Source organism: Sycon ciliatum, chromosome 1, assembly GCF_964019385.1.
Source record: "Sycon ciliatum chromosome 1, ocSycCili1.1, whole genome shotgun sequence".
NCBI classification, from domain to species: Eukaryota; Metazoa; Porifera; class Calcarea; order Leucosolenida; family Sycettidae; genus Sycon; species Sycon ciliatum.
In genome coordinates, this window is record NC_088643.1 from 5,269,565 (window position 1) to 5,293,379 (window position 23,815).

Here is a 23,815-nt window from a genome sequence, read left to right on the forward strand (position 1 = left end):
TCGTAGTTGTGTCTCTGCCATTAGTTTGGCAAGGGGTCTGAGTTGGAGTATGTATCTGCCTGGCCAGTGTGCACATAGATCTGCCTTGGCTAGAGAAATGTTGCTTCGCACTACTTTCAATAATGTTTTTACTCCGATATTGAGCCATAAATTTTGTATTCATGGCTAGGAGGAAGGACAACATGTTACGAGTTGTTACTAATTGTACACCAGGGGATGTGTTGGAGCTAGGTGTTAGGTTGTTGAATGTCTACGAACCTGTATCAGTAGTGTGCCTTTTTGCCTCACTACCAGACTGTATTTTGTCTGGTTACACTGGTGCCCGGTATGCGAACCCGTCGAATTTTTATTTATTAATTTTTTTTTACACTGGTGGACAGTTACTCACGACTTGTAACATTCGTCACCTTCTTTTAGACTGTACTTTAAGTGAGGGTGAGCTAGGTGGGTGAGATGACTAACAGCATAGCTTACCACCGTTGCGTGAATGTTGTTCTCTTGTGTACCTGCCTATGCGTGACAGCGTAATGCCGACACTCCTACGCCAGGTGAGCCTGCATGGAAAATGAATGTGTCTTGCCGATGATTGGCTTCTGTGTCAGTTTGGGTTTGTTTGATTGCATATCATGAATGAAATACAGTAAGCACACGTGTTATTCTACTTGTATCAAGGTCATTACCTACGATTGTGAGCAAGTCGAGTCGTGTCCAACGGCATAGTTTATTTGACAATACTCTACCTGTAGCATGCTGCTAGTCAAGGCCGTAGTGGTATCAGTCATCGCTGCTCCTTCTTAGCAATAGTTTCTCTGTCTGTTATGTCTTCTTGCCTGTAGATTGGGTGTCCGGTGAGAGTGACTCTGTCAAAGCAATGCTAGAGGCAGTACGCAGTCGTCAGCTACCCCGGGACAGTATACAGCTGCATGACACCATCGGACGGGGAGCTTTTGGAAGGGTACGTTTGGCCATACGTGTTCGAAGCATGAATTTGTCCATGTAGATAGCGTGGAATTGTGCGTTGTGCGTAATTGCTCATTTTCTTCATAGTAACATTACCTGCCCAGGTAGATTTAGTCCAACGTCTTTGGTGTTTGTGTGTGTGTGTGTGTGTGTGTGTGTGTGTGTGTACGTGTGTGTGTACGTGTTTGTGTGTGTGTGTATACGTATGTGCACGTGTATGGGTGTACATGCATACATGTATATAATTATGCATCTTGCATGTGTGTAGGTATCGCTGGCCACACTCACGACCGTAGATTACCCTGAAGGTGTGGACGTTGCTGTCAAGACACTGCAAGGTAAGACAGCGCGCTGATTAGAACTCTACTCCATGTTTTAAAGCATGAATAACTCGTTGTCATGACAATCAGCTTTAATTAAGGCCATAGTAGACCACCTGTTGAGAACTGTGGAGTATATGCTTTTAAGGGCATACTTATTACTACAACTTGCTCTCGCTAACAAGTTCTCATGTTGCAGAACCTAGAACTGTCTCTGCAGAGGAAGTGTGGGACTCACAGATATACTGGTACGGCATGTCCAGCAGCTAGGACTTTAACTAGGTGGCGGTTCCTTTTAAGATATCTGTGCTCCTTTGTGTGTTCTCCTTACTGTAGCGGATCGTCGTCATGCTATGCAGTCGCCTGAGGATCAGGAGAAGAAGCTGCATGAGGAGATCTTGAAGGAGGCGTCCACCATGATCCGATTTGATCACCCGAACATTGTACGCCTCATCGGCATCTGCTGCCTGTAAGTTCTCCGCAGTGCTGTGCATGTGTGTGTGTGTGTGTGCGGGCGTGCGTGCATGCGTGTGTGCGTGCGTGTGTGCGTGTGTGTGTGTGCGCTTGGATACTGGTGTACATTGCACAGGTATGTGTAATTATGTGTGTCAGGTTACTATGGAGGATGTGCTGTGTATGTGTGTGTGGCACACACAACACTGGCCTGTAGACATTAGAGGCAGTTTCTTGATCACACAATCCCGCCATTTATATTTGTATGATCGAAGTACTTGTACTAGTATGCGAGGAGTGGCAGGTTATGTGAGTACTACTGAGTAATAAATGGCAAGCTGTAACGAAATAACATGTCATGTGATAGGTCATGTGATAGGCCATGTGCTAGGTCATGTCGTGTGATAGGTCATGTGCTAGGTCATGTCATGTGCTAGGTCATGTGATAGGCCATGTGCTAGGTCATGTGATAGGTCATGTGATAATTATGTCATGTGATAAGTGAATACCCTCTACACAAATACAACGCAAGACCTCACTGTGTGCACAATGGCTGTTTGTGTTTGTGTGCAATGATTCACTGCCGTGTACTTCTATGTATTCGAAAGTATTCTCCGTGTGCCTGTGCCGTTGCCCCGACAACAGGAAAATGCCCATCATGCTGGTAATTGAGTACATGAACGGTGGCGACTTGCTGCGCTTCCTACGAAAGCCGGAGACGCACCTGAACCTCGACGAGCAGCTCTCCATCATCCTGCAGGTTGCACAAGCTATGGTCTACCTGGTGTCAGAGAAGTAAGTGCTGCCGGGATACTTAGCCAGCCTAGCCGTGTTGATAATGGTCATCATCATAATCCAGACCCAGAGCCAGCATGCTGGCGAGAATGAAAAGAGCCAGCGTATCAGGGAGCCGGGATGCATGTACTTCAGCAGCATCGCCTTCGTTTGTTGTCATGCAGTGTGTATATGCAGTGTGTATATGTAGTGTATATGCAGTGTATATGCAGTGTATATGTAGTGATCGCCAGTTTGGGTTGTCTCCAGCACATGTGTCAAAATTTCTTATCATTTTTTTCATTGTGCTGTATGCATGTGTGCCTGCGGTTTGTGTAGGCAATTCGTACATCGAGATCTAGCGGCGCGCAACGTGCTCGTGCACAAGGAGCGAGACGGAACAGTGACGGCCAAGGTCACAGACTTTGGACTGTCAAGGTAGGCATTAATTATATGCAACCGTTGCATTGCGGCTCGGCATGAAGTCATACTAATGATGATCGCCCAGTGTGGTTTAATGTTTTTTACAAAGGCAACTTCAAAGGCAAACGTGAGATGCAGCAGGGGAAGCATGCACTATGTGAATCTTGGCAGTGGTGCTGAGGTTTAGGGAGCTCCCGGTCGAACTACAAGTAGAGTCTTGGCTTCATGGCCACCCAGACGCACCAGGGGGGGGGGGGGGGCTTTAAGTTACAGCAAAACAGCCTACCGTCTACCGGTACTGTATTTCTGCACACTACTCTGCACATACTGTATATTCATAGAGCACTCTTTAGAGCTGCCCCAACTGGCCCTGATTGCAATGTATAACTATGTGTTGCAAGTGAAATTATGATCTTTGCGATGGCTTACTGCTGCTGAATACTTGCTTAGAACCTGCTTTGTTCCATGCCATAAGGTGGTGCAGCCATGACATTTTGTTTAAGTTTCTGCATGCACACATGTAGGCAATGTATTTTGTGCAGGAAGCTAGTGGACAGAGCGGGTCATCAAATAGCACCTTCCAGTTGATAAGCATTGCTGGTAGAGCCGCCGGTAGGAGCAGGACCGAACGCACACATTCACCCAATAAGCAATAACTGTCAGTATCATGTGTTGGCTGTGTCTGGGATGCTGACGTTCCTGTGTTTGACTGCGGACTGTGCTCTCCCCGGTTACAGAGACATGTACAGCAGTGAGGGATATCGCATGTCCATGGCAACGGAGAAACTGCATGAAGTACGCCTGCCTGCTAAGTGGATGGCTGTGGAGTCGCTAGAGTACTTCATCTTCAACAGCGCAACGGACGTTTGGTAAGCGCTTTTTAAGGAATACGACACAAAGCCTCCTCTACACTCACACGATACACGGTGCATGTGGTATACAGTGCCAATGTTTGCTTTGCATGATGATCTCATTTGGATACTGGACAGCTGCACTGTGCCAGTAAGCTTTGATGTGACGAAAATTACGGAGCGTTGGATTCTCCTTTTCATTGCTAATAACTAGGTCTTGAGGCGATTTAAGGTCAGGCTGGTGAATGGGTTTCAGTATCTTGATCAGTGCTAGTTGCTGGTAAAGCATTGTCCATGCTTGAACTGGTATTGGCTACCTGCATGCTGCGGTGATATCCGCAGCATGCATGTCTTGGATGTTTGCACCCAAGCTAGCTGGCCATGCAGGGATCTTTTGCCTTCAGTATGTACAGTGTGTATACATAGTGTGTGAACTGGCATTGGAGGGTTTTCAAGCTGGTTTGCTTTCTTCAATGTGGCTACTCTTTGAAAGCCTGATAGCGAGAAATTCTCGCAATGGTCTATGTTGTGTTTGCAGGAGCTTTGGTGTGATGACTTGGGAGGTGATGACACATGGACAGGTGCCCTACACCGGAGTGGAGGCGCCGCTCATGTACCTAGAGTTAATGCGTGGCCTCAAGCTGAGCAGACCCACGACTTGCCCGGATGCCGTGTAAGTGACATTGAGAGCACTGCAACAAGAAAGTCTCCCTGTGCGTTGGTATGAGGACTATTGGTAGCTCACAAACACTGTGTTTTTGTAGGTGCCAGAACATCACCGCCCGTGTACCATAGTCTGGCGTTAAGTCTTCTTACCGTGTGTGCTAGCAGGATCTGCTGTTGGTACTGCTGTCCGCAGTGAGCATCTCTCTGTCACCCATCTTTAGCCATGCTGGGTTTGCTAGAGCTGTACTACAGTACTGTCTGCAGGTGCCAAAGAAGAACGACCAGGCTAGAATTTCACCAGGCACAGCCGCGTACCAATGTATACACGACGTGACGGTGACTCGACTGTGCATAGGCTATAGCACATGTACATGAAGATCAGAACGGTCTAGGCCACTGAGGAGGCTGACCCCCAGTTCTTCAAAAACCAAAGTGCTGTAGGCAAGTTAGAAGTATCGACGGAATGCAAGGATCTTGGGGAATCTTATGACCATACAGATAGGCAGTGGTTGATCGTACGTTGAGTCAGACATTTCAGCAAGTGCGCTATGGCTGTTCCTATGCTGCTGTTGCTCAAGATGTCCTGATAGACCAGCAGCGCTTGGTTAACACGTGTTGTGTGTTTGTGTCGCTTTGTCTTGTCCTACTATGAACAGGTACAAGTTGATCTTGGCTTGCTGCCATCACACACCCAAGGAGCGGCCTGGCTTCGTTCGGCTCCGTGATCAACTGGTACGGCCTTCAATCATACTGTAGAGTAATAACTATCCTTTGGTGAATAACTTGTATATGATGAAGAGGTGGTATGGGCATAGTGTGGGACACGGCAGGCAGACACTTAAATAATGCGTTGCTGTTGGGGTTATAATTATTTTAGTTTTCGTGTGCCACAGCATGTACAGTTGGCATTCGAGGCTTTTCTCTTCAGCTCAAGGCCATTGCTACGTTTCTGTTGTCATTTACTGGTGCAGACTGATCTTCTGTGTGACGTCAAGCTGGCCGCAAAGGCCTCGGGATCGCCGAAGACGTCACGGAGAAATGTGAGTCCCTGAAATGGAAACATTCGCTGTAGTCTGCTTCAAACTTGTGAAGGTCTGAAGTGGTAAATTTGTGGACCACCATTCACAGTTAAACAGGGGGGGGGGAGGGGGGGGGGGAGGTGCATATACATACTATGGGCAGCCTTTTCCTTTGAGAATCGCAATGTGCACATATGCATCTGAACATGGAGGAATCTGAGAAGAAAATCCTGAATTTTGTCTGTAGTACCCTTGGCCATGGGTGAGTTCCTCGCCGTATGTGCGCGCGCGCGTGTGTGTGTGTGTGTATGTGTGTGTGTCTTTCTGTGGGTACAGGACTGGGAGGATGTGGCCTACAAATCGCCCGAAGTGCGTGGGCAAAACAGCGGTCCGCCGCCCACCAAGCCACCTCGTCTTCCAGCTAAGCCCAGCCAGGAACCATCAACTACGCCTCCAGCTCGCCCATCAAAACCGCCTGCATTGACCATTCCTCAAGACGACGGACTAAAATCACGGTCAACATCGGCTATTGCATCACAGGGTGAGAGAGATGACGTGCGCATGCAGTCACCGCCCAGCTCTGCACCGCCGGTGCCTGCACGCGATGAGAGCAAGCAACGACTGCTCGAGTGGGTGCAGAAGAGCTTGCACTCGGGACCACCGACACCGGGCCCAGCAGAAGCAGAGGATGACACACCACCGGGGCGACCGACACCACCTCAATCTGATCCCAGCGATGAAGATGTCGATGGTCATAGCCCAGTGGCAAAAAGCAGCCCTAAGAGAGTGCAGGCGTTGTCCTCTGATTCCGCAGGCACATCTACCGTGGGCAAGGAATGCAAGCGAGAAGAGGAATCCTCCCCATCGGAATCTGCTTTGGATCGGTCTCACGGTACTGGAGAGGCTGCTCGGCCGCAACCAGAGACCTCCAGCAGAGCGGAATCCACGGCCGGCCTCAACAAAACTGGCGAGAGCCCGTCGATGAAAGCACAACGGGATATCAAGATGGCCGCTCAGATGCCGTCGGCCTCGGCAACGGCCAGTCGTCGCCTCAAGTCCTCTCAGATCCTGGAACGGATGAAGATGTTCGAAACAAGTGACGATCATGACGGCAAACCCACCGCGGTGTCCGCGAACAAGCCAGTCATCAAAGCCAAGCCGCAGAATGTCGTGTTGAAACCGGGCGTTGCTAGCACCCTTGGAGGTGTTGGATCTAGTAGACACAGTCCTCAGCTAACAAGATATAGCCCAAGTACCATGAGAACGGCCAACCAGACCAAGAAAAATGAAACGTCATCAGCTAATCAAACAGCCCGACCACCCATCACACGGCAAACTGACCAAATCTCCAATGCACCGTCCGCCGCCGCCACCACCACGTCTTCCGAGTCCGCTGCAAGTACCGATGCTCCCGGGGCAAAACAGCCTTCGCCTCAGCGCAGCCCCGGGACAGGAGTGCGTGGTAGTGTGCCTGCAGGCCATCGCTCCACACTACCCACCGGTGAGCATATCAAACTAGCCGGCCGCCGAACAACACTGTCCGCGTCTGCGATCAGTGCGGAAACTAATGTATCTGACAAACCCACTTGCAATGGCTACATGGACGGGCATACAGAGCGCGAGGAAGGCAATGAAGCACCTACGCAGACGTCCACCGGAGATGACACTGTTTGTCCCCGTCCGTTCCCGGAGAGTCGTCTTTCGTCCAGCTCTGAGGACAGCGACCAGTATATGGTGATGAAGACAGGTGGCAAGTCCGAGTCGGACTCTCACAGCTTACCGCTACCGCGACACAGCTACGTCAATGTACCGTCATCGCCGCACCCACCGAACAGCAGCTACGCCCGCTCGGCCAGTCTGCCAGCGGATGAGGACGGTTACGAGGTCATGCGCAAAACGGGAATGACGCCAGCGTCGGATGATGCCGAGTACTCCACCACGGCAGACATTCGCAGTCTACGAAGCACGCCGGATATCCCTGGCACGTCATCGCCTGCTTATGCAGCAGATGCTATACATCGCTCTACCTCTAGTCCAGTTGTGACAGGGGTAGGTGGAGGTGAAAGTGCTGCTGGCGCTATTGATGAAGAAGGCTATGAGCTGATGACGAAGCCGTTAGGAATGGGCACTCCTGACGCATTGCCGGACTGCCAGTATGAAGATGAAGGATATACGCTCGCCACAGATATAATCAGTACGCGTAACACACCTGAAACAGTATCAATCAGCTCCGTGCCACGCGAGGCAAGTATTGGCAAGGCCAGTCCGGAACTGGGAAAGATGACGACGCTTGCTCGCAAGTCCTTCAGTCTCCTGACTGGCCTGGCACGGATCAGAGACGTGCGCGAGTTGGATCTGCTGAAGCTGGATACACTGCGAGCACTGGCGTCTGAAGAAGGTGTAACGTTCAACCACTGGCAAACCGAGGATCTTCTGAGAGGCAGACTGGCTGAACTCTGGCATCAACAGCATGGTAATATTGAGCAACGATTTTTTTTAAAGGATATGGATAAGATTGGATGTGACGTAATCACCAAACACACATCAAAAAGAAGTCCAATGTCGAGTAACCATAACGTTTGTTGTTGTTGTTGTTGCTGCTGCTGCTGCTGCTGCTGCTGCTGCTGCTGCTGCTGCTGCTGCTGCTGCTGCTGCTGCTGCTGCTGCTGCTGCTGCTGCTGCTGCTGGTGGTGGTGGTGGTGGTGGTGGTGGTGGTGGTGGTGGTGGTGGTGGTGGTGGTGGTGATGGTGGTGGTGGTGGTGGTGGTGGTGCTGCTGCTGTTGTTGTTATTTTTGTATCGTTCATATGCCGGAATTTTGGTTACTGAGGGATGTGTAACATGACGGCTGCTGGTAAAATTCTATGGCTGTATTCCCATACATCACCGGGAATGTCAGTTTTGGTGTAGTATTTGTACATGGACATTGTTCATTCTTTGGCGTGTAGCAGAGGTCACTGGTTTGAGTCCTGGTGGTGGCCGTCAATCTTTTCGTCAGGTTTTCTCCCTTCTCAATACCATCCAACTTTTGAATTTTCGTTCATTCTCTGCTACAGGTTCATGTTGTGTTACTCACCTTCACTTGTGATGGTTGCAGTCATAATGAGTTACGTCACACTTACTAGTTCTCTCTCTCTCTCTCATCATGTGCCCCAGGGAAAGAAGCCAGCAGCCGCGATGGCAGTCCCCAGGCGGACAAAGACGACCCGGCACGGCCACCTGCGCCTCTTCCCGACGAGGCGCTATCACCGCTCGACTTGATTGTGAAACGCTCGCAGAGCGCTAGTGACGATGCTGCTGCTGCCACCACTGATGGCGGCAAACCCGGCAACAACATGACAAAATCACCCAGCTGCAATTTCTCGGCATCAGCTGCATCGCTAGCATCGATAACGGAATCATCTGTAGAACCAGCAGCTGCAGCATCACCGCAGCCACCGCTACAAGGTCATGCTGAAAAAAGCCCCGTGAAGCAAGTTGCTAGCAAGCCACCGAGCGGGAAACCCACACCTCCGCCGCGACCGAAATCAATCAAACCGAGCGTTCCGCCGAGACCGTCGCCGTCCAAGCTGAAAGGAGGCAAGGATTCACCCAGCACCACGGCCGCACGGGAGAAACGCTCCTGCTCCCACTCCATAATCAGATGGGAGAGCGAAGACACGGCTCTGGTAATGCCTAACGGAATGCCTTCACAGCACCGCGCCAGTGTGGACTACAAAGGCTATGTTGAGTCAGCAAACATTGCCAGTGTACCCAGCAGGAAACTCACCAGTGGTAGCTCTCTGGAAAGCGCCGCCAACACACCATCGGAGCAGGCACTCTCGTGTTCGACGTACCTGACCGTCAACGGCGGCGAGGAGCCGTGGGAGCGATCCGACACCGATGACGTCATCCTGCGGCTGGAGGCCGACCTGCTCGCCAAGGCAACGGTCGGTGAGCTGCAGGCTGTGGCGCGGTGCGTGGCGTCCGACACGCCTGCCGTGTCTCCCGCCGCTCAGTCCAAGGACAGAGGGCAGCTCACTGCTCTGATACGCTTTGGAGTACGCAGCCAAGGTGAGAGCCGCCAATGAATATTGTTCACGTTCTTTGAGTTGAAGTCGAAGTTTTGAAATTCATGAAACTCAAAAATGGCAGCACATGACTACTGCCCACAATGGCAAGAAAGGCTAGCAAAGCCATACTAGATGTGTGTGGATGTGTGTGCGCACGTGCGTGCGCGTGCGCGTGCATGCGTGTGTCACTTAAGTACACATAATTGTGTTAAGACGTAACACAAACATAATTATTTCAAAGTGCATACTAGTAACAGAGAGAACTTCCTAATCACGTTTTTGACCATCCTGTGTGTGTGTGTGTGTGCTTGGAGAAACCCATGTGTGTGTGTATGCTTGGAGAAACCCATGTGTGTGTATGCTTGGAGAAACCCATGTGTGTGTGTGTGCTTGGAGAAACCCATGTGTGTGTATGCTTGGAGAAACCCATGTGTGTGTATGCTTGGAGAAACCCATGTGTGTGTGTGTGTGCTTGGAGAAACCCATGTGTGTGTGTGTGTGCTTGGAGAAACCCATGTGTGTGTGTGCTTGGAGAAACCCATGTGTGTGTGTGTGCTTGGAGAAACCCATGTGTGAGTGTGTGTGCTTGGAGAAACCCATGTGTGTGTGTGTGTACTGTATGTGTATGTGTGCATGTATTCATGTCTGTCTGTCCATCCTTCCATCTGTCTGTCTGTCTGTCTGTCTGTCTGTCTGTCTCTGTCTGTCTGTCTGCCTGTCTGTCTGTCGGTGGTATCTCTGACTGGTTGATGTGCTAGATGGATCGGGTGGGAAGGTTGGCATAGCTGGAGCATTAATGTCCGCCAATCGTCTTCTATTGCCGCCAGTGATGGGCGGTGACTTCTTCGACCGCGTTGAACCACTGTCACCGATTGAAGAGGACATCGCTCAAATGTACGAAGAAGGCTACTCCTTTGCATCTGATCTGGTGTACCGTGGTCCGCAAAGGCCTTCGGCACCTGGCAGTCCGTCATCTCGAAGTGGCGCGCAGGGTGGTAAGCGGAAAGCGAGCAGCCCAGACTCGGTATTCAATGGGAAATCCAACCTTGTAGATACTGATGTCCCGAGGTCACCGGGCAGAGCGGACTTTGCCAAGTCATCGGCGCATCCTCCTGTCCCGGTCCCACCCAGGCCCAAGTTTGGCAGGAAATTATCAGCTCCGCAGCTTCCCCGAATGGCGCCGCCTGAAACATCTACATCACCGCCGACATCGAAAACTCCAGATAGGGGAAGGAAAGGACGCCTCGCGTCGGCGTATCATGATGTCATCCTGCCGGCCTTCTCGCCAGCCAAGGGCAAGTTTGCAACGCTGTTCAAGCGGAAGCAATCGCAGGAGCCCAAAGACGAGAAGGAGACCGGTGGCCGTACACAGAGATCTCGGTCCATCACCGAACTCAGCATGTTCTCGACCAAGAACAAGGCGAATGCGCGGAGTAGTAATGCCACACACGCTGCAGCAAGCTCAGCCTCCCGGTATGTGGTGAATAAGCGTGGCAGCATGGACGACACATTCCTGGACAGCATGAAGGCCAGTGGTGGTGGTGCGGGTAGTGACCTTGATCTCAAACTAGGACCGCACTCCGATTACTACCTAAAGCCCAGTGATGAGGGTGACCTGGATAATCACTATGCCGATGTAGACTACGCAGCGGCAAGTGCATTGAAACACCAAGCTGCTGTGCCACCGCCCCTGGAGGCAATCACCGGTGAGGGTGAAGAGCAGATTGACCTGGACAATGAGTATATGGCAATGTCCAGCTTCAACCCGAACACTGGTGGTCCGCTCCACGAAAACGAGGAGGAGTACCTAGACATGGCGTCGTTCACCGAGCGGCCAAACTTCCTGCAACCCGGGCAGTCCGGTAACCCTGGACCGCAATCCTCTGCTCCCATATCCATCCGGCCACAAACCAGCCAGGCCTCTGCTATCTCTTCCGCCGATCAAGCGCGAGTTGCCGCTAACATGAGATCACCTCCGAAGGTGCCCCCACCCAGCCTGCCCACCAGCCCGCCGTCTCAATCTGCGCCGGCGACGACATCCACCATCGCACTGCCCCGACACACCAGCGACGAGGTGCTGGCCGTACCGAAGCTGGTGCCGGAGACGGAGGGAGACTTTGACGCCGCGTACAGCGTCATGCCCGTGTCTCAAATACCCACCGGTGCGGCGTACCAAGTCTCAGAACCCGTATCGCCGCCGGGCGAGCCAACGCCGAATTTCCAGCTGAAGAACGTGGCGTCACCGAGTGACATTGAGAAACTGCCGACCAGCAGTATCAAGTCTTTCCTGCGCGAGAACAGCATCAAGTACAAGGACACCGCTAGCAGAGCTGAGCTCATAGAGGAGGCTAAGGAACTCTGGGCTGACGGTAAGCACTGTGATGTTCACAGTTAGGCCTGCGTGTTCTAGTGTCAGTTGGAGGTTTGAACTGTATGTTTGAGGTAATTTGTATTAGGGTGTTGTAGATAAATGAGTAAAGTCATATCGGTGTGCCTGGTGTGAGACACTGTTCCTTCCCAATAACAACTCCAGGTGTAGCAATGACCCACAGATGATGACACTTGACTTCTTCAGACCCAGTAACCCCATTTGACGGTATTCTTTCCATCTCACGATGCGACTCTATCGGTTATGTTATGCTGTTGTGTTGTCTGCTGCATGGTGGCATGGTGGTGGTTGCATGGTGGTGGTGGTGGTGGTGGTGGTGGTGGTTGCATGGTGGTGGTGGTGGTGTGTTGTGCAGATGCCTACTTTCCCATTGCTGACCTGGTGGTGCCCAAGCTGGATAACCTACAGTCCGAGGCAGCAGTGAGAGCACTGTCCGTGCAGCAGATGCAGATGGTCCTGGAATCACACGGTCACGACGGTGCGTCCGACAGCCGTGACGAGCGCATTCTGGTGGAGTATGTGGTGCAGCTGTGGCAGCAGCTGATGGAGCCCAGCGATCCATCGCCGGATGCTTGTAAGTATGGCAGCGCAGCGGCACAGCACCATGACTATTGTCATAGCTCATCACTTTTAAAATTCATTTGCTTGTTCAACTCAAACTCATGGCATACGCGAGCAACACTGGTAAAGGCAGACCCGGAGCCAGCTCCTAAGGAGTGGTACGGCCCCAGGTAGGCTACAGGGCCGATCATTTCCCCATGCCTATATTTAGTGGCATGGGAGGATGCATGCTGCATCATATCTGGTTGTCTCAGCTACTCATCCCGCTAGCAACAGAATTAATATACAGCTAGCACAGTAGTCCTCACTGGACAAGAAGAGCAGTCTAACGAGAACAGCTTGTTCATGCTTTCACGTTTTAATGATACACTGGACATTACATGAAAGCTGGACTTTGGTAAAGTCTGGTGTGGCCATACTGGCCGTACCAGTGGCGCCGGCTCTGAAAGGCAGCTCAGCAACTTCAGAGATGAGGCGGTGATACCCATGCATCCATGACAGACGGTTATCCATGGCAAAGCTACATCGACACTAGGAAGAAGACATATTTTTTAGTTTTGACATCCATGTGTACATGTACAACATTGTTTATGAGTTTTGACATCCATGTGTACATGTGTACATGTGCAACATTGTTTATGAGTTATGACATCCATGTGTACATGTGCAACATTGTTTATGAGTTATGACATCCATGTGTACATGTGCAACATTGTTTATGAGTTTTGCCCGTACAAGAGGCTTTTCTGTCGTCCAAAAAAAATGAAGCAGGGAGGAAAGCAAACTAGTAGCTTTAGTGTGCCATGCTGGCTCCATCTAGGACATCCTCAGTGATCGTATAGTGTTATTCAATTTATTCTAGTTGCCGTGGTTACGAATTTGAATTGATGCTGTTTTGCCCAGGCCCCGACCTATCCACTCTTCGCCCGTCCGACATAGCTAACCTGGATGATGAGACGGCCGCGGCCATCGCTTCTAACTATCGCATCTCGCTGATCAGCGGGGAGAAGCCGCAGCAGATCAAGGAGAAAGTCTGGAACCTGTGGGTGAAGAAGCAAGCAGCGCTCACTGGTAAGTGTGCCATGCTCTGCTAACTCATCGTGTGTATGCATGTGTGCGTGCGTAGTGAATACTAAAGAGGGTAATTTTGCCCCTTGCAGAAGTGCCGAGATACCAGCAAGAAAACATCTCCTTCTTATGGCTGAGACCTGGTTTCCTCACTTTTGGCTGCTTTTAAAAGCCACGGGTTTTGCATTACTATTTTGGCCGGTAGCACTCCAGCCACCGCCAGCACCATCAACCCAGTCACTGTTTTCCTTGCCTTCAGCTATCTCTATCTTTGTCACTTCTGCTTCCTGTCTGCTACAGGTTCTGCTCGTACACCGACCTAAGCCGTCCTGGTAGCGAAATACAATTTCACCCACCAGTGTTCCAGCGCTGTCCGCTGTCCGCTGTCCGCTGTGTTAGCTGTGTTAGCTGTGTCCCTGTACTGTATGCTGTGTCTCAGTGCTATACCACTGACGCTATACACCGGCATGAGTAGGTCTGTGCCAAGATGTACTGTTCTGTGCCAGGATACGCTGTCCTGTGCACTGTCACGTCGCTGCTCTCGCCACTGTGTCTGTAGCGGCAACGGCCGTGGTGTGTGAGTATAGCACAGTGTAACAGCGTGCATGCACTGCAGAGTCTAGCACTGCAGCTAGGGAGTACTGCGTTGCAGCGCTGCGGTATAAGTGAGACGTGGATACCATCCAGACTGGACGGACACCAAGGATACGCCTGCAACGTCTGGAAATTTCCTTGCATGCATCTGTCTTCATGGACATGCAGCATTCGGCTCCTGGCCGACTTTTGTAGAAGCAAATGAACCCGTTCAACATGACACAGCGACGAAATGCAGCCGTACAGCAGATACCTCCGAAGTACATACAGGTGCATACCTGCATGGCGTGTTGTTCATGCGTTGCCGTGCCTGGCCCCGTCACAGCCGCTGCACGTCATTTTTTTCTTCTTCAGACAATGGAACTGTGTCAGCTCAGCCCGCACACGTGATAACAATACTGTCATTATGAATTTATGATACATGTACAGTGCTACTACTGTAGATAGTGTGTAGATGTCTCTCAGTCTACATTTGATTAGACAGAATGATCCGCTGTAGGTATACACAACACTAACGCCGCTTTCAGCAATGTTTACCGAGCATGACCTGATTGAGAAACCATTGATATCCACTTTTGTTGTTGACGGCCGGCATCCCCGCTCATTGTTCACGCCGGCATGCTTCATGTTGAGCAGCAGAAATCTTCTTGAGATGCTTGATCCCGTCTTCTGCGCATGCTTTGTAACATCGACCACTGGGAGTATTGTTTTCTTTTCACAGCTAACGTGCCTTCTGTTTTCACTTGCCGGATACTCTGCAACCCAGACAACGCCGTGGCCTTGTCTGACCAGGTGCTGGGCGGTAATTTCTTTTTGTTCTCGACAAGATATAAGTTATTCAATTGGCCAGCGTAATACCATTAGGTCTACCGTGCTCTGTCTAACATACTGGCCTTCCATTGATCCATCCGACTCCATTCCATTGATCCATCCGACTCCATTCCGTTTGACTCACTAGACATGCCTGTGAGATCGTTAACCGTGCTGCACACACCGTGTGTGTGTGTGTGTGTGTGTGTGTGTGTGTGTGTGTGTGTGTGTGTGTGTGTGTGTGTGTGTGTGTGTGTGTGTGTGTGTGTGTGTGTGTGTGTTGAGAGGTTGCGGGTTCAATTCCCGACGATTATGGTCGCACACGTCTTTCTTCTCTTTCTCGGACTCTTCCTGACTTTTCTTTCATTCTCCTGGGTGGTTACCAACAGCCAGTGTATGCCGGAGTATGTGGCCCGTGTGGTGTGTGTGCGTAAAAAAAAATGAAAAATGAAAAATAGGGATTCACTGGCCAGAAAAAGTCACTTCAAACAGCTGTGTGGTGGATACCAGGCTAAAAATAGTGGCGGTCAATTCATCAGCCTTGCAACCTGTTGAATGGTGTAATCCCAGCACAAGTTGCTATGTCTAACATAGCTGTTCGCTATCATCGCTTCCGCGATGGGCATGTCTGAGGTCTGAGGTGTGTGTGTGTGGCATGAAACGTCACAAGTGCAGCCGTGGCTCGGCCAGAGCAACCAACACAGACCGTAGCTCCTTCTGCATCGTGTGTGTGTGTGTGTGTGCGTGCGTGCGTGTGTGTGCATGTGTGTGTTCATGTGTGTGTGTGTGTGTGTGTGTGTGTGTGTGTGTGTGTGTGTGTGTGTGTGTGTGTGTGTGTGTGTGTGTGTGTGTGTGTGTGTGTGTGTGTGTGTGTGTGTGTGTGTGTGTGTGTGTGTGTGTGTGTGTGTGTGTGTGTGTGTGTGTGTGTGTGTGTGTGTGTGTGTGTGTGTGTGTGTGTGTGTGTGTGTGTGTGTGTGTGTGTGTGTGTGTGTGTGTGTGTGTGTGTGTGTGCTTGCATATGCGTGCACGTAGACGGTGGGAGGGGAGTGATGACATTCAACTGCGAGGGTGGCAGTGTATGCTCAAATACTATCAAGAGTTTGTACGGGAGTCGTAACGCACCAGATATTCAGGTATGTATCGAATCCGTGTTGTTTTAATTAAACCGCCACACTGGAGTCAAACAAGTGGGTTGCTTCTACATGGAGCATTTTCCTGCCGAACTTACTCGACGCTTGACTGACCCACGACTGCATATGTGGAGTCGCAAAATTTCCCAGGTGCAGATCTGCCAGTGCTTCCAACCCAGTGCAGACTAACAGCAGTGCAGATACTTCTCCGTCTCCGGTACACCCCCCCCCCCCCCCCCCCACACACACACACCACTGGTACTATTGCCAGCACGTGTGTCGTAGTAAATCAGGCCCTAAACAGTAAACAGCCAACCATGAGCATGCACCTTGCAGGGAGGAATTCCTGTTCACAGGCAGCACGTATTCAACACTCGCGGTCACACTTACTTACTTACACACAATACCCATTGCTGAAGCGATGACGGCGAACAAACACCATTCAATTTTGACCATTTGACGCCCATTGCCAGAGGCGATGATAGCGATACTACAGCAGAAGCCATAGCAACACACACACACACACACACACACACACACACACACACACACACACACACACACACTTGTACTGTACTTGTGGTGAAGTAAAAATAAAGTAACAACAACAACTTGTTGCCCACTGCCAAAACTGGTCACGTGGGTCTCCCCGGGAGAGGGGAGAGAGACTCAAAAGGAATCTTGGAAAGATGACTCAATTGGCTATTGAACCGCCCAACGGCCGACACCCCCTGAAATCCCCAAAACTCTGGGTGGACTTGAAAATGATCCCACTTATGGGCTCACCACACCTCAGTAAGTGGGTGAGGACAAGGTGCAGAAAAAGGATTGACGGCATCAGGGTATCCGTCCTGGGATCCAACTGCAGATACCCCTGCCCCCAGTGAAGGTTAATACTTGCTACTAGTGTGGGTGGCTAAATCAGAGTGGATCTGATAATTATAACCTTCACTAGCACCATTGATTACACAAGAGTTAATCTAGCCAGAAGCAGTTCATGGTTAACGGGTATGTATACTTCAAATATAAAGTGTATGAACCCTGGAACCAACAAAGGTGGCAGGTACAACATTACACCTTCAAGCAGCCGAGCCCGTTGGCAACAGACCCAACACTATCAGGCATACGTGTACCCACCAACCGAACTAGCTGGCACACACACACACACACACACACACACGCACACACACACGTTTTGACCTTTTGACACCATCGCCAAAGGCGATGATAGCGATGCTGCAGCAGAAGCCTTACTCCCTTAGCAACTTGTGCTGGGATTGCACCATTCAACAGCTTGCAAGGCTGAATATTTGACTGCCACCAAAGAATGAAAGAAAAGTCAGGAGTCTGAGAAAGAGAAGAAAGACGCATGTGACCATAATCGTCGGGAATCAAACCCGCAACCTCTCGATTGGAAATCGCTGCATATACCATTGCACCATATGGGGCACCACATGCACGCACGCACACACACACACACACCAAGCAGGCATGCAGGACACTTCATAGAAAGACGGAGGTAGAAGTACCAACGTAGTCATTGTGTGCAGGAATGAAACAAGCACAACGCGCAGTACGGATGAAAATTGAACAATCATAAGTGCAAACAATTCTAGGCATTTCCTTTTTCCAGCAAGAAAATTTCGTTCATTACACATGTTCGGGCAAGTTAAGAAGAATTGGAAGAGAGCGCACCATCATGATCCGGGTTGGACGGAGGAATCATCATCAACATCGTCGTCATCATCGGGATCATCATCATTATAATAAACGTGGTTGCCGAATAAAAAGCTGGCGAAAAGATGAGATTGGTGTTAACATGGTCTGTTATACAAGCAAAGCACAGGAAAAATGGCTAAAATAATGATCAGGCAGCCTAAAAATACAGATTCATGGATATGGGAGGCTAGATTAAGAAGGTTTGAGGGTAGATATTTTACAGCGAATAAAACTAGAATAGGGACACAGACGCATACACAGACATGCACAGACGCGTATACACACACACACACACGGACACGGACACAGAGACACACGCACTCTACAAGACACCGGTGCTACATTACCAGCCAGCCAGCCCAGCGGATAAAGAACAAGAACACTGCAGGACTCTGGCAGGCGATGAGCATGCCAAAACCCACTGGTAGTGATTGTGGAGATGTCCTCGTGCAGAGGGCCACGGCATCGTAAACGCACCATCATCCTCCGTGTCACATCTTGAAATGAAGGCGTCGACGACAACGACGATCACGTAATCGTCACTGTTCTATCAAATCAACTGATAAAAAATATTTATAGATATGCAAGAGGTCCAGCTGAAAGCAAGATTCAGCGGCATCAACGTGATGCTGCAAGCAGCGTAACAGCAGTAGTAGCAGCAGCGGCGGCAGCAGTGGCATGTCTTGGGCAGCGACAACAGCCGTGCCACGCGCAATTTCAAGCACGATGAATAATCTAGAAGATAAAACTAGAATCGAGTAAGGCCGGGCAAAATACAGAATATAATCAATTGAGAACTATGAAACCAGGAAGAAAAGGCCCGCCAAACAAAAAACACTGAAAATAACACCTTGGACATAAACAAACTGACTTCATTACAACATCACAAACACGAACGGATGATCTGAGGGAAGGGGGAGGGGGTATGAGGGGTGGTATTTAGACAGCACCGATATAGGTCCTTCGTCTTTGTCTCTACAGAATGTACAAGGTGATTGGCATGTGACAACTCGTGTCCGAATGTGAAGCGGAGGTGTGATTCGGCACGGACTCAGAGTGCCGCTGCTGCTTCCGCCTGTTTGATGAGTTTAATGGTGTCCATGTTGATAGTCATAAGGCTTGTGTAGGCCCTGTCCAGTCGCGCTCCGCCCTGGTAGATCATGATATTATCTAATGATACACAGTCACACATAGTCATACATAGTAACACACACACAGGCACACACAGTCACACAAAAGGCACGCACAGTCACACACAGGCACACAAAAGGCACACACAGAGTCACACATAGGCACACACATACACGCATACACAGGTACACACAGGCAAGCACAGTCACACATAGTCACGCACAGTAACAACAACAAACCACAGCGAACTGCAACAAGCAACAAGAACAAGCAACGACGGCAGCAGCAGCAGCTGCAGCCGCAGCAACAGCAGCAGGAGGCACAGCAGCAGGAGCAGCAGCAGCACGAGGAGGCACAGCAGCAGCAGCAGCAGCAGCAGCAGCAGCAGCAGGAGGCACAACAGCAGTAGCAGCAGCAGCACATCACACCATCATAGTACTACTTACTGGTGCTATTCTGAGTAAGCATCTTGGCTACAAACGTGACCAACACGTCACAATCATCTTCATCCGATGCACCAAACGCATCGTGTGGCCACTTGTTCCTGTGATTGGCATACATAGACAGAACAAAGTCAAATTGGCCTGTAGTAGACGCACTTTTTCCTACACAAATCACTATGTATTACTATGTATTGCACTATTCAGTGCTGGCACCATCAGGTCCCTTGCTTTCATTTAGAGATCGCTGGCTAGTGCTCGGAGCTGTAACTGGCAATCTCGTACCGTATATAGATCTGTCTATCAGTTCCCCAGCTCAGTTGTTGCGAGTCTTTGCTTCCGCTGTTCCTGCTTCTAGTCTTACCTTCACTTGAGTCTTCACTGGAGTCTTTCAGTGTACTATAAGTTCTGTGCTACCTACGTTTGTCTTTTCGTGCAATATTATTCCCTGAGACTACTACTCGTGTTTTGAGTCGGAGAGACTGAACCAGTTTTGCCTTGTCACTTGGTCGCGTATTACATGGCCTAAAAAATAAACCCAAGCTAAGCACGCAGTCGCACTCTATCAAACCACTGCCCAAAGTCTCACACGTTCCACAGGACTATACGCCTCAGCATAGATGACACGACACAGCATACACGGCAGGGAGCACATACCGATAGAGACGAATAAGATTCAACGCCGTCACGGCGTCATCGTGCGATAGAGCGTCCATGACGGACCCGATGGCATCGCGCCGGCACAGAGAGTACGGATCGGGGTTCTGCTGGAAGAAGCTGTGACCTTCCGGCAGCTTCCATTCGCAATTCTTCAGCACCGCCAGAACTGACGTCACCTGTTTGGTGAACTCGAATGACAGGTCTGTCACCTGGTAATGGATATACAGCACAGCACAACTCCAGACATTTGTCGGTTTTACTACCTTATTTCACACACACGCATGCACGCACACACGCACGCACGCACGCACACATACACACACACACACACACACACACATCTCTGCCTTCTCATCTGACTGTGTGGGCAGACTCTCAACAAAAGATGACGAGTAACGTAAGAACTAGAAACTCATCTAAAACATGAGTGTGCACTGCTACCTCACCACACACACACGAGTATGAGCAGCCAATGAGTACCACTCAGCAGGCTAAGTTTAGCCAGCACAGAGGGCTGGGAATTTCAAAAAATCGTAATAGAGGCACATCAGAAGAGATGTGTCGGTGCTGCAGCAACTCAGGCTACAAACAACTGTCAGCGTTCAGCTGATTCTGCCAAGATACAGAATACGTCAGCCTAGAGTCGGAGCAGTCTACTAGTACTCTCCAATCCCCACAATCCCCACAGGTGCAGACTTCAATACCCACAGGTGCAGACATCAATACCCACAGGTGCAGACTTCAATACCCACAGGTGCAGACTTCAATACCCACAGGTGCAGACTTCAATACCCACAGGTGCAGACTTCAATACCCACAGGTGCAGACTTCAATACCCACAGGTGCAGACTTCAATACCCACACAGGGGCGTCGCACACGGTACGGTCACTACGGTATTGACCGTACCACTTTTTGCCCCAGATACCCGTGAGTCAACAAAATACACTGATCTGGGATCTAAAATTCCAAAATTTTCGGCTCAGCCACCACTCCCCCACGAGTCAATTGTACTTCAGATGGCTGACCGTACCACACTAAAATACCTTCCGACGCCCCTGCCACAGGTGCAGACCGGCGTCCATGTCCCTGGCTGACTCGCGAGCTGGTTGAGTGTGTCCGGAACCGAAACAGACTGCACCGCCGTCTAATGCAAGATAGAGCAAACGAGGCACTCCAGCAGGAGCACCGAGCTGCACGTGCTAAGGCCAGAAAGCTAGATAGACAGTTGAAGAATGCTTACTTTATGGATCAATGCTATACGTCTGATCAGAGGAAACTTTGGTCCGTGATGAACACTGTCACCGGACGAAAGAAGACCCGCCGAATACCCCAGGTATCAGCTGACCAGCTGGGCGACTTCTTTGCAGATGTTGTTCATGACCCCAGTCGACCTAAGCACCTACAGATGCCAGTTGGCCCTACGAAATCTGATGCCCTTACAGCCTTCCAACCTGTGTCGTTGTATGATGTCGCTAAGCGTTTGCAATGTGTGGATCCACATAAAGCTACCGGAAGTGATGGAATCCCAGGTATTGTGTTGAAACGTTGCTCGGACACCCTCTCCCCATACCTGATGAAGATCGTCAACTTATCTCTTGCGTCTGGTATAGTGCCATCAACTTTCAAACATTCTCTTATCAGCCTATTGTATAAGAATGGCGACCCACTGTCAGCTCGTAACTATCGGCCCGTCTCGCTATTGCCTATTGTTTCTCGCATACTGGAACACTTTGTCAAGAAACAGCTGACAACTTTCCTAGATGATCACTCCTTGGTACCTTCAAGTCAATTTGCATACCGAAGAAATCACTCAACAGAAGATGCTCTTATCCTTGCCTCCAACCGCTGGAAATTGGCCAAATCGGAACGAAAACACACCGGGGTAGTAATGGTAGATCTATCGAAGGCATTTGATAGAGTCCAGCATGCCAGGCTTGTGCAAGTGCTGTTTGACCTTGGCATTTGTGACACACCACTGGAATGGTTCCTCAGTTATCTCTCGGAGCGGCAGCAGTGTGTACGGGTGGAACACTCAGTTTCGCAATATGTTGGATGCTACCGAGGAGTCCTCAAGGCAGCGTTCTGGGCCCTCTTCTTTTTGTACTGTACACCAGTGATATGTCGTCAGTTCTACCAGGTAGTGTATGCCACCAGGAATTCGCTGATGATGTGGCTCTGGACTACTCCGACTATCAGCCTGATTTAGTGTGCTCTGTTCTCTCTAACGCTGTAACACGACTCGCTGAGTACTTGGACAACATTGGTCTGCTATTAAATGCCAGTAAAACCCAAGTTATGTTTGTGAGACCCCGTGGGTGTCTGGATGGACCATCTGAAGTGAAGTGTGGTACCACAGTGCTTGATGTTACTCCAGTCACGAAGTATCTCGGTGTCATGCTTGATGACCAACTGTCCTGGAAGCCCCAAGTGGACTTTATTGCCAGCAAGACTGCTACTACAATCGGGCAGCTCTGGTGCCATGGAAGGTACCTTTCACTCAATGCCCGCCGGGCCTGGTACATGAGTATGATCCAGTCTGTTCTCTGCTATGCCTCAAACTGTTTCTTTCCCGCTCTATCCAAACTGCTGCTACATCGACTGCTACGCATTGCTAAGTCTGGCATACGAGCCATCTTCCAACTCCCCAGAAGGACCCCCACTGCTCCCCTATTTGCCAGACTATCAATGCCTCAGCTCCACCAGCTGTACGTGCAACGTCTGCTTCTCTTCGTCTTCCGCTGCCTTCATGGCAGAGCCAGCTCACTGTTCACATCCTACTACTCCCTCATTGCCACGGATGTGGACAGAATTTGTGTCACGCGTGGTCAGGTCAGCCAGCTGCTCAGAGTGCCGTTCCTACCTGGTCCCTCAGGCCGTAGCTCTATCGCCTTTGTTGGCAGTACCACATGGAACTCTCTCCCTGCTGATATTCGTGCTTGCGACGTACGCCACACGTTTCAAGCATTGCTGTCTGGCTATGACCTTATCTCCCTCCTCAACTAGCTCTCCGATGTTGTGCCTACTATGTCTTCTTCACAGATTCTGCCTGAACAGATGCTCATCAATTATGTTCTTGTCCTCTATCCTAGTCCAAATCCTGCCTTGCCCATGCATGACTCTCATGAAATGGCCGTACTAAATAGTCTATAGAACAAGAATATTGGATATCATACTTCTCTCATCAACTATGATAATACCCATTTCATACCCCCCCCCCCCTTCATAAAATTAATACCTACTGTTTTCTTTCCTTTCATTTCATCTTCTTTTCCGTTCCTTTCTTCTTCATACACATTTTAAACATTTTCATCATATTGTGAGAGCCGTGGGCCAATAGCCCCGGTGAGAAGGCAGTCTTGCCTGTTCATACGGTGAAGTAAAATAAAGAAACAACAACAACAACAGGTGGAGACTTCAATACCCACAGGTGGAGACTTCAATGCCCACAGGTGGAGACTTCAATGCCCATAGGTGGAGACTCCAAAACACACAGGTGGAGCAAGCTTACATCAGCCGCATCCCGTGCTTTGTTGAGCACGTCGAGCATCTTCCGATAGCTGCTCAGCAACAGGAGCATCTGGAAGTGCAACTTGTAGATGTCTTGCTGCAGCAGAAAGTCCTACCCGAACAATGCACAGAAGCAGACACCAAAGACAGTCAGCATACAGACCACAGAGAACGCAAACTAGAGACCGTCAGCATACAAACAAGACTGTGCGTAGGCATAACACGAGGATACCGCAAGCATACATGTCATACACGTGAAAGACAAGCCTGTGCCACTGGACCATTTCGG

The 23,815-nt window shown here is 50.1% G+C and overlaps 2 protein-coding genes across 2 annotated transcripts in view; one reads left to right on the forward strand and one right to left on the reverse strand.

The window, feature by feature from the left end:
* The window catches only part of LOC135810989 (uncharacterized), a 38,333-nt gene extending 23,281 nt beyond the window's left edge, over positions 1-15,052 (forward strand). Inside the window, exons 9-24 of the mRNA XM_065324360.1 lie at positions 524-548; positions 837-955; positions 1,229-1,298; positions 1,617-1,749; positions 2,379-2,528; positions 2,847-2,945; positions 3,668-3,799; positions 4,320-4,454; positions 5,104-5,179; positions 5,419-5,487; positions 5,803-7,939; positions 8,621-9,517; positions 10,275-11,885; positions 12,261-12,479; positions 13,370-13,537; positions 13,835-15,052. Coding sequence (XP_065180432.1) covers positions 524-548; positions 837-955; positions 1,229-1,298; positions 1,617-1,749; positions 2,379-2,528; positions 2,847-2,945; positions 3,668-3,799; positions 4,320-4,454; positions 5,104-5,179; positions 5,419-5,487; positions 5,803-7,939; positions 8,621-9,517; positions 10,275-11,885; positions 12,261-12,479; positions 13,370-13,537; positions 13,835-13,857 — 6,063 coding nt within the window. The 3' untranslated portion in view covers positions 13,858-15,052. The remainder of the gene's footprint in view (positions 1-523; positions 549-836; positions 956-1,228; positions 1,299-1,616; positions 1,750-2,378; positions 2,529-2,846; positions 2,946-3,667; positions 3,800-4,319; positions 4,455-5,103; positions 5,180-5,418; positions 5,488-5,802; positions 7,940-8,620; positions 9,518-10,274; positions 11,886-12,260; positions 12,480-13,369; positions 13,538-13,834) is intronic.
* Positions 15,053-17,588: 2,536 nt separating this feature from the next.
* The window catches only part of LOC135811108 (protein furry homolog-like), a 65,416-nt gene continuing 59,189 nt past the window's right edge, over positions 17,589-23,815 (reverse strand). The window contains exons 73-76 of the mRNA XM_065324382.1: positions 23,528-23,638; positions 20,016-20,227; positions 19,365-19,462; positions 17,589-18,957 (exon numbers count right to left, since the gene is read on the reverse strand). Coding sequence (XP_065180454.1) covers positions 18,839-18,957; positions 19,365-19,462; positions 20,016-20,227; positions 23,528-23,638 — 540 coding nt within the window. The 3' untranslated portion in view covers positions 17,589-18,838. The remainder of the gene's footprint in view (positions 18,958-19,364; positions 19,463-20,015; positions 20,228-23,527; positions 23,639-23,815) is intronic.